The following is a 10,000-nucleotide window of genomic DNA, read 5'->3' as shown; positions in this document are numbered from 1 at the left end:
GGTCCCAGGGAGGTGGAAATAGCGGTCAGAGCAACACCAATTATCGTCAAATGATTCTGACATTTGTGAAGAACTAAACTTCAGACACATATGGTGATTAACATCCTACCTGTTGACCATGTGGACCGCTTGTATCTTTCCCGTGTTAAAGGCAATGTTCCCCAGTCAACATTTGGCTTGCCCGACCATTTTACAAATGCCAGGTACTGGAAGATGGTCAATATATCTCTCAGGAGCTCGTGGCCTGTAAGACAACAAGAGCAATCATGAGATGCCACATACATCACCAGTAATTGATGGGATAATCTGCTGATGCAGTGGTTCAAGCACCCCAACCATATTGCCTTTGGGGTAGAGGCACTCTTTTTTTTCAGATATCGATTCTCCAATTGAGAAAATGGTGCAAATTTGAACAAATCTCGAGATCTGCCTCATGGAAGAAGTTGTGAAATCCTCTGTTATCCTGCAAACCCACTTTTACCAAATAACCAATAAATATAAAAGCAGATGCGATTTTGCTACTACATCAGTGGCACGGCAATCAGCCAATTGCGTGCATCGCCACAGGTGTGACACATTCAAATAAATAAATAAATAAATAAATCATCAAAAAAAAACCAATCAATGCAACTGCCTTCGGGTAGAGACATCATCCATGTGCAATTCAAGTTGTGTATTGCACCAACCCAGGGCATTATGTTTAAGTGTCATGGCTTGGTCTCAGCCCTGGTGAGCAGCAGTAAGCACAGCATTTCTCAGCACTTACTGTTTGCGACATCGATGAGATGTCCACCTGGAGAGGATAGCATCGTGGAAAGTACAGAGAGAATACATGCCAATGACACCCTTTGCTCCAAAAGGGCAGCAACGGGGTCCGCGGGATGGCAAAGGTCGGTCAGGATATCCAAGAGAAGGTGCCACACCTGGCATTCCTTGCCTGACGTCCTCACTGAAGGAACACAAAGTAATTCACAAAGACGTGGCTTCATCACGGTGCAACAAATTCAAATGTTTATTACACATCTACTATACTAAAAAAATAGAATATGGTTGTATGTATGTGTGTTTGTTCGTCCTTTATAGGCGGCCGAAACGTTAGATGGAATGAGATGAAACTTGGCATGAGTGATCCTTGGGACATGAAAACGGACATGGGGGGCGGGGGTCAAGTTCAAGGTCAAAGGTCACGGGGTCAAGGGGTCAAGGTCACCGGGTAACTTCAATTTCTCAATTTCATCCGATCGAGACGGGACCAACGGCATTCAACAGATAATCAAAATTAAATGACAGTTCATTGACGACATTCACTTCCGACTTCCGGTTTTCGAGTTATGACGTCATAAACTGACTAAAACGTCAATTTTTCATGTTTGTTTGTCCTTTATAGACGGCCAAACCGTTGAATAGAATGAGATGAAACTTGGCACATGTGATCCTTGGGAACGGACATAAGGGAATCAAGGTCAAGGTCAAAGGTCACGGGGTCAAGGTCACCGGATAATGTCAATTTCTCAATTTCATCCGATCGAGATGGGACCAATGCCATTCAACAGAAAACTGTACCCGCCCATGGGCGGGTACTTTGCTAGTTGAATACAATGAGAAGACTATTCTGCCATCAAAACTACTTTGTCAAAATATAGCCTTTGTCATGTGCTTAGGCTTTGGAGAATGTTATATCCTTAAGGTCAGTACATTCATCATCTGATCTTACACAAGAGCAAAACAAGAAAAAGAGCAATGACATTGCAGACCCTCACCAGGACTTGTTTTGTGTGGTGTTTAGTGTGGTGCATTGTGTTTTTTTTTTAAGGTTTAAGAAGATTTTTGAAGGTTTTTTTTTAAACAATATGGCTGCCAAATGATGTGACCGATGACATCATCAAAAAAATTTTGTGGACAATTTTATCCCTAGATGACTCTCAAAAATTTTTCATACTGATCAGATGTGGCGTTCTACATATGCTATTACGACGTCATAACGAAGGCATCTATGACGTCATAAAAAAAAAAATCACTCATTCCCCATGAGGAGTATTTGCAATGTGCCAAGTTTCAATTTTTTTCCTTGGTGCAGTTTCAGAGATGCAGAGGTCCAAAGTTTTTCCTTTTTTCCAATCTGGCTGCCACACCACATGACCTATGACATCATAATTATCATTAAAACATTCTGCACGAGTAGTTACACCAATGGTGAAAATTTTGTCTCAATCCGACAAGCCGTTGTGGAGAAAAACACGAAAGTTCTGTGCGGACAAACAGTCGGACCCAAATGCAATACCTTCTCCTTCGGCGAGCGTAATAAGTCTCATGTTTCTTTGAGAAACTAGCTCCTCCATAACCCTCAGCTAGTAGTGAAAATAGACCAGAGCAATCTGGCTGGAGGTCGACATGGGAGAGAAGACAATGGCAGCACTCACACAGGGCAGAAGATCCTTCATCAGTTGTTGTGAGAAGCTGAAGAACATGCAAGTAAACCTCCAAGATTTCTGGACTTTCTGTCCTGCAGCACCAATGGAAGGGAGGAAAAATCGTAACCATGAACAGATAAAGGGCGAAATGATGAATCAGAACAAAGACGCAAGAGGTTTAAACATGGTGGAGCACACAAGGAATCCCTCAACAGTAAAGCAATGAACCTCAGCTGCAAAATTGCTTCAAGCAGAGCCAATGCTAAGGTAGAGGGTGGGTTGTCAATGCTCTTCTCGTCCTGGCTATTCTTCGTCACCCACTTTACCATCAGCTCTTCATCTTGATCGAACGCGCTGTCCAAAACTTTTCCTACTTTGAGCAGGAGATCAGCTGGTAGAAAATGGCATGATGGGAGAAGATGTTTGGTTATGTGCTAGCAATACAAGAATAAACGTTTGCCACAATCATAGCAATGATGGGTTACAATGCCAAAGGATGAACAATGGAAATACTGCAACAGTCAAAACAAAGCAATGTTTCCTCCTTGTAAATGTTACATGATGCAAAAAACCACAAACAAACCATCGTCTGCACAAACACCATAACATCCAACCATTTCTTTATCGTTTTTGCCAAATGCTGACACATGGCAGCAGAAAGCCAATGACTCAATATGTGTTAGTCAAAGTGAGCAGTTCTTTTCTCACTTTGCTGGAGATGTGGATTAATCACTGCAAACCCAAAACTAAACATCGAATCAGAGTGGTGTCAAAGCCAGAAAACTTAAAAACGACAGGATTCTGGGAGTGTCAAGTCGTCATACTCATGGACTGCGTGCTCAGAAACAGGATCCTCCCAAGCCCTCCACCCTGAACCCAATCACTCCCTGGACTATTAATTAATTTTACCAACTGAAACCTTCCCATGCATATCCTGAGCACAACCACCAGTTTATGAATGAATACAAGTCAGAAAAAACATACAAACAAGAAAGATGTCATGCATAGCACGATACTTGCAAAATCCAAATAAACAATAAGCTTCCATGTTTTGATTGGTAAACCAATTCAGTGACCAATTATGAAAATTCTGTTCAAACTAGCAGAGTACCCAGCCTCTGGGTGGGTGGATATTGCACATTACTTGCTGAAAAAAGTATAGTCTGTGCACTGCAAGAAGTCCATCCTGTCTTTCTCTCCATACTATCTGCTTTTGGCATCCAAGGCCAACTCCACACATGGATTACTGACTTCCTCTACTCTCATAGCCAACGTGTGACATTCAACAGAATCCTTTCATCTCCTTTTCCTGTCAAGGCTGGAGTGCCTCAAGGCAGTGCTCTGGGCCAAGTCCTATTCCAGACCTTCATCAGTGATCTCTCTGACTCTGGAAAACCCTATATATATATATATATATATATATATATATATATATATATATATTTTTTGCTGATGACACTTCCCTCTGCCGTGACATCACAAAATGATAGGCTCATAGACTCGGCTTCATCGTGGGAGATTCCAATGTTCTTGAAGGCGTTGGTTTCCATGGCGTCAAGCTAAGCAAGGCAGGGGCACGAGCCCATAGGGTAGAGTGGTATTGTTATGGGCCGGGGTTCGGTGGCGAGGACGACCGCCAGATGGAGCAGTCGGGCTGTCTCCCACCAAACACTGAAATTGGTGGTGGTGGTGGTATGGCAGCTTAGCTGCCCGGGTAGCTATCATTTCTTGAAGCGCGACTATCACTGATGCAGTGCCCCTCTACCAGTACACACACTGGAACTGGTACTAATTTCACCGACCTCGGAAGGATGACAGGCTGAGTCAACCCCCTGGTGTATTAATTCAGCGGCCAACGGGGCTTGAACTCAGGACCCGAGGATCCCAAGCCGCCACCCTAACCACTGAGCCAACACACTGAAATTGAAAGGTCGTAACCCTTGGATAACTCCAAAGGTCACGGGTCCCTTAGTGGACTGTGGTCGCCAATATTTTGACGGCGTGAGGTAGGGTCCACTTGTCTAATTCCAATTTACCTAAGTACTCACGCAGTCTCGCTACCAGGGAAACCACACCCTCGGCCGACTATGTCCGAACTGAGTCGCATGTACCGACTCAGGTCCGGCGTACTGAGCGGGAGTTACCAGAGCCGCGCCGGTCCCAATGACAACTTACGGCACACGGTCTCCCAAATACTCAATACGCACCGTGCTGGGTCAATGAAAGAAAGTGACAGACAACAAGCTGGTACATTGAACAATTGGGGGTTTATTTATAATGGGGCAGGGGAACACGAAAAGAGCAGAGTTAAAACCGAATATGAGAAATGCAATTTACAAGGAACACAGGCACTTAACAGTTTCTACTTACAGACGGCGACACACACACACACACACACACACACACACACACACACACACACACACACACACACACACACACACACACACACACACACACACACACACACACACACACACACACACACACACACACACACACACACACACACACACACACACACACACACACACACGTCTTATTTTGGCCTTTCAGCTTGGAGGGAAGGCGAGCTGAGGGCAAGAGCCTACGCTTGCACCTGTCCGCCTAGTGCAGTCTGGTCGAGCTTGTCCGGTGGCGCGACTCGAACCCACCGCCACAACGCAGCACCAAGCACCAGGGACGAGGGAGGAGCGACGGATGCCAGCCAGCACGAAGGTGGACGAGGTGAGAGATGACGAGGCAACCGGCGATCAAGCCCGAAAAAGCTTTCACTGATCGGTCGACAGCAGGCGAGGCAGACCCAGACCGCCAGACAGAACACGCCGATCACTCTGGCTCTCTCGAGGTGGGAGAGATTTCTTCCCTCGCCACTCGCCTCCTGATTGGACGGTTGTATCGCGCGATTCGCTGGCCGTCCCTCATTGGACAGGCCGACAGTAGGCGGGGCAACTCCCACCTTTCTGGGGCGGAGTCGGAGCTGAGGCGATTGTAGCTCTGCCTACCTCCTCACCTAAGGCCACATGGGCAAAGGCCACAGCGGAGCAAGGCGACGGTCCGCTGTTGTTGTTGTAGTTGATAAAAACCTAACTAAAAAAATAAACCCGCAGCACACATGAAATCCCCTTTAGACACAGGGGATGGAGTCCAACTATACACATACTTATCGAAATAACAGCTACGGGGACTGCTGTCTGTTTGTGTGCAAAAGGCTTCCAAATCCGTAACAGTATTTCATGAAGCTGCTGATGAAGGCTTTGTAGGTGGATTATAATAGTTCAAGTGTGCCAAGGAAGGACTTTGCATGACGGAGGATGCCCAGTTGGCAACTGGCACTGGAAGCAAACTTTGAAATGTGGTTTGACCAAGAAAGATCATGGTTGAGAATAGACACAAGAAATTGAATGACTGAACTTCAAGAGGATTGTTAAGAACGTCGACGGGAAGGTTTGCAAGATGGTCCTTTTGGAGAGAGAGACAGAGACAGAGACAGAGACAGAGACAGAGACAGAGACAGAGACAGAGACAGAGACAGAGACAGAGACAGAGACAGAGACAGAGACAGAGACAGAGACAGAGACAGAGACAGAGACAGAGAGAGAGAGAGAGAGAGAGAGAGAGAGAGAGAGAGAGAGAGAGAGAGTTCTAAGGATTGAAAGACATTTTCCAAGTGTTTGATCAGCTTGTGATTTTGGCAAGGTCTGAAGAGAGGGAAGAGGCTGCTTGCTGCCTGCCAACCGAAGGATATGGAATGTCACAGCAGAGAGATGAAGAAGATTTTGCAGTGTTGGAGAGATCATTGATGAAGATTAGGGATAGGACCTTGCTTGAGTCGGACTAAGCATTTGCTTACTTAACGCAATGTGACCATCTCAAGGACCTGGCCAAAATTATAGTCATGCTGGAGGCTGGCAAACACAATATGCCTCAGCGCCAAGATCTTCGATCCCGTGAAGTGAAAGGTGTTCAGCTAAACTGTGTTTAAAATACGAATTACCCTGTGCTAGGATTCACTTTATGATTCCGCAAGGTTATTCCCCATTAGGCTGAATTTGGTGGAGGAATGTGTGCGAGACATCTCTTATCCTTAGTCATAAATGTCAGTGTGTCTGTGTGTGCGCACCTCCTCCATAACAACAAAACCATGCAACTTTGCATGCAAACTAAGGGAACTTCAAGCTAGTGCATGAATGAAAATTGGGTGTTTGGGGTAATTTAAACACCCCTTTTGACGATAATTAACGGTCTTATTCAGTTATCCTTTAGCAAGGCACCATCCTTGGTCAGCATGCTGGGGTCTTAATTCGCTATTTTGTTTGGCCTATTCAAACATGCTTTGATTTGAAAACACAATCTACATTGACAGACTAATTAAAGTATGTAATCAAAATATTAGATCCAATTTGAGAAATCGGATATCGTGGACTAAATAAATGTCGAAATCTGGAGTGAAATTTGAATATAAAAAAAAAAATCAATGATTTTTATAAACAGATGTATTTATTTATGCAAAGCATTAAGCTTAAATTTATTTTCTCCTGTTTGGATGATTATATTTCGTGAAGAACGATTATCTACCCCTCACGCTGCCTTGCCCTCCTCCACACACTCATGCTACCTTGCCCTCCCCTCATGCTATCCTCCTCCCAAACCCCATCCAACTCTCCGGAGGTCACGTCAAAGAATGTGTGAAGTGGACAAATGAAAGCCTTTTTTTTCCTTTTTTTAGCAGTCGGAACTGCTGCTCGGATCAATTCCGCAATTTGTCTCAGGTGAAGAGATTATAGAGCTTATCCTATGCGTGGAAATTAAATTAAGACACAAACACTGGCGCAGCTTTTTTGACGATTGAGGGCAAACACCCTTTCTTCCCTTCCCCTTCTCTCACACTTACCTCCTCCCAGAAGCCTCTCCACCCACGGACGTGTCTGAGGGGTGTCCGGGCATTTAGTATGACCCGTTTAAACGCGTTTTTAACATATCCAATTTCGTTCAATCCTGTACAAATGCCGGCATGAGGGGACCATTCCCCCTCCCCTGCTTTCCCTCAAGTTCCTCTATCAAATGCATGTCCAGAACACTCCCTTCCCCTCCCCACCACCCCACTCACCCCCATCCTCCTCGCTGCTTCCTCCCTCACAGTGTATCGTGACGTGTGATAAGTTCTCACTCCCCCTCCCCCCCTTCCTCACCCCATCCTCACTCCCCCTCCCTTCCCAGCCTCCCCCATCTTAATATTCCCGTCGGTGAAGCACCACGTTGTATTTGCTCATTTTCAATAAAAGAAAACAGATATGAGGAGAAGAGGTGGGCGGGACATGGGGAACGGAACAAACCAAGCGATAAGACAGACACGTAAAGGGAGAGGGAATATACAAACTTAAATATTGCACAGTGAGACATCAATAATTAATCCGAACCCAAATGTGACACTACTGACAAACAACACTCTTACTAACAAAGGGGAAGGAGGGGAGGACTTTCCCAGGAATACAGCTCAGGACTGGAAAGGTGGCAGGAGTGATACCATGGAGGCGAGGGGGCATCCACATCTCCAGATAGCAGTCTTCCCTCTTTGGGCCTTTTTGTGGCCGCAAGTCTTCAACTGGCCCCACCAACAAACAGGAGGTTTATGCACATACAATCTTATCCCAAGCTAGACTGCCTATAAATTATATATGATGCCTCCTCAGTGTTACGTTAAACAAGATGACTTACTCTGACATTTTCCCATTTACAAGAGTAAATCTACACTATGTGAAATACAAAAGGCCATACTATAATCTTGCTACATTCGAACATTGGATCTACTGCCACCCCTCCCCCACTTTTCCACATAGCATTATGTTACATTCCCAAATAATCACAATGTTGAATGGGGATACAACTTCCGACGAGGTCAGAGGTCAAAAATAATCTGGAGTGAAGTATACTATCAAGGTCACAGGTCAAAATCACTCACCGTTTGTGGAACTCTTCAATATGAAGCAGATGTTGTCAAACACAGAGTCCAACGTTTTCATTTTAGCCAGCCAGCTGCTAGATGCCTCATTGTGAGAAAGACAAGTCAAAATGAGCCTGCAGAAACAACAATGAGCAAATGGGCACACAAATGATCAATTTCGAAAAAAAATGACAGTTGAGAAGACCATGTTTACCACTGTGAAAAAAAAAAGAGATGCTCCTGATGTTTCGATCATTCGTGCTTTGTCAGAGCTAGCATTTAAAAAAATTCAAAACCTAAGCTGCACATCGTATACTACAGTGATAAGTAAACACTCCAACTTTTAGTTGATAAATCCATTTTTAGCTTATCTGGAATTGGAATTCCAGATAAAGTATTGTCATTGTGCATCATCTGTCTGTCCGTCTCCAATTTCGACCTCTCTGCCAAACCGCTAGGCCAATCAGGCTGAAATTTGGCAGCAACATTTGCAAAGCTCGTCCTAGTCACGTGACTTTAAGTAGGTCAAAAGAGCTGACTTGGTAAATTTCTTCAAAAATCTTCTTCTCCAGACCCACCAATCAGAATGCTACCAAATTTGGGTTACAACATTAGGCCAGGGCCCAGATAAGTAACATATCCATGGTCCTATTTTTATTTTGTCTGCTGATGCAGGTCTCGCCTTCAAAGACTCGTAATCCTTTGTGGACACGAATAACTTACCATTCTTAGCACATCTTGCGCACAAAAATGATATATAATAATAATGAGTTTCCTTACAAGGAATTTCAATGAAGTAAAAGGCCATTTTGCCCATCAAGCCTGCACAATGGTTTCCAACCGATAGTTCTTTGTCCACGCTCTAACCTTTTAAAATGCTGAGTGCCAAGCAAGGAAGCAACACGTACTATTTTAAAGTCTTTGGTATGACTCAGCCGGGATTCAAACCACTGACCGCCCAGACTCAAAGCAGATACTCGAACAATTATGCCACTGAGTCTGGTAGGACCTTGCTTAAATAATGTGTTTTATCATAAACCGAGCAAATCAAACAAAGCATCTTGTCGACTTTTTTTTTTTCCCGACAGAAATCTCCACACTATCTACATAAGGCTTAAATATACCATCAGAGATGGGGAATCCCCCGCCATTGAATGAAAAAAAGTCATACATATTCCAGATAATGAGGGAGGTGAATTGGAAACAAGACACCATTTGGTCATCATCTCAAAAAAGTTCCCCCGGGGTGAGGAACATAGTGTTATGGCTGTGGAAATTCGCAAATCGCCATTCAGGGACCGTAGGTGAGATAACTCTAAGTACATGTGTAGTTAGCCCCAAACCCGTTGTTTAGAGGGAATTTATGTGATTCATTCGGGCTGCGACGCTTTGAGATAGCCGTTTTTCTGTTCTATCTTTATTTTGAACCGCCATAACCATCAAACCACCACCAAAAACCCTCCACCACCCTCACCTCTCTCCTTCTACGGCCATTCCTGCACCACCTGTGAACACTGAGCGTCGGGCTGTCTTGGGCTCGTTTAGCGATACGCACCGAGCCACGAGTGCAAATAGCGGCCTTTCCGAGGGAAAATTCGGATCAAGAATGCTACACGCCCACTTCTGATCCGTCCAATCAGCAAGC

The 10,000-nt window shown here is 44.6% G+C and overlaps 1 protein-coding gene across 2 annotated transcripts in view; it reads right to left on the bottom strand.

Moving 5' to 3' along the window:
• Nucleotides 1–10,000, bottom strand: part of SAAL1 (serum amyloid A like 1) — a 31,850-nt gene that overhangs the window by 12,906 nt on the left and 8,944 nt on the right. For both annotated transcript variants that reach the window (XM_085873111.1, XM_085873112.1), the window contains 5 exons: nucleotides 8,374–8,489; nucleotides 2,640–2,802; nucleotides 2,421–2,503; nucleotides 767–949; nucleotides 110–244 (listed from right to left, as the gene is read on the bottom strand). In XM_085873111.1, the coding sequence (XP_085729237.1) occupies nucleotides 110–244; nucleotides 767–949; nucleotides 2,421–2,503; nucleotides 2,640–2,802; nucleotides 8,374–8,489 (680 nt within the window). The remainder of the gene's footprint in view (nucleotides 1–109; nucleotides 245–766; nucleotides 950–2,420; nucleotides 2,504–2,639; nucleotides 2,803–8,373; nucleotides 8,490–10,000) is intronic.

The sequence above is a fragment of the Eptatretus burgeri genome, chromosome 3 (genome assembly GCF_056783735.1).
Source record: "Eptatretus burgeri isolate ZD-2024b chromosome 3, Ebu_testis_v1, whole genome shotgun sequence".
NCBI lineage: Eukaryota > Metazoa > Chordata > Myxini > Myxiniformes > Myxinidae > Eptatretus > Eptatretus burgeri.
Note: the sequence above shows the minus strand (reverse complement) of the source record. Positions and strands in the feature narration are given on the sequence as shown.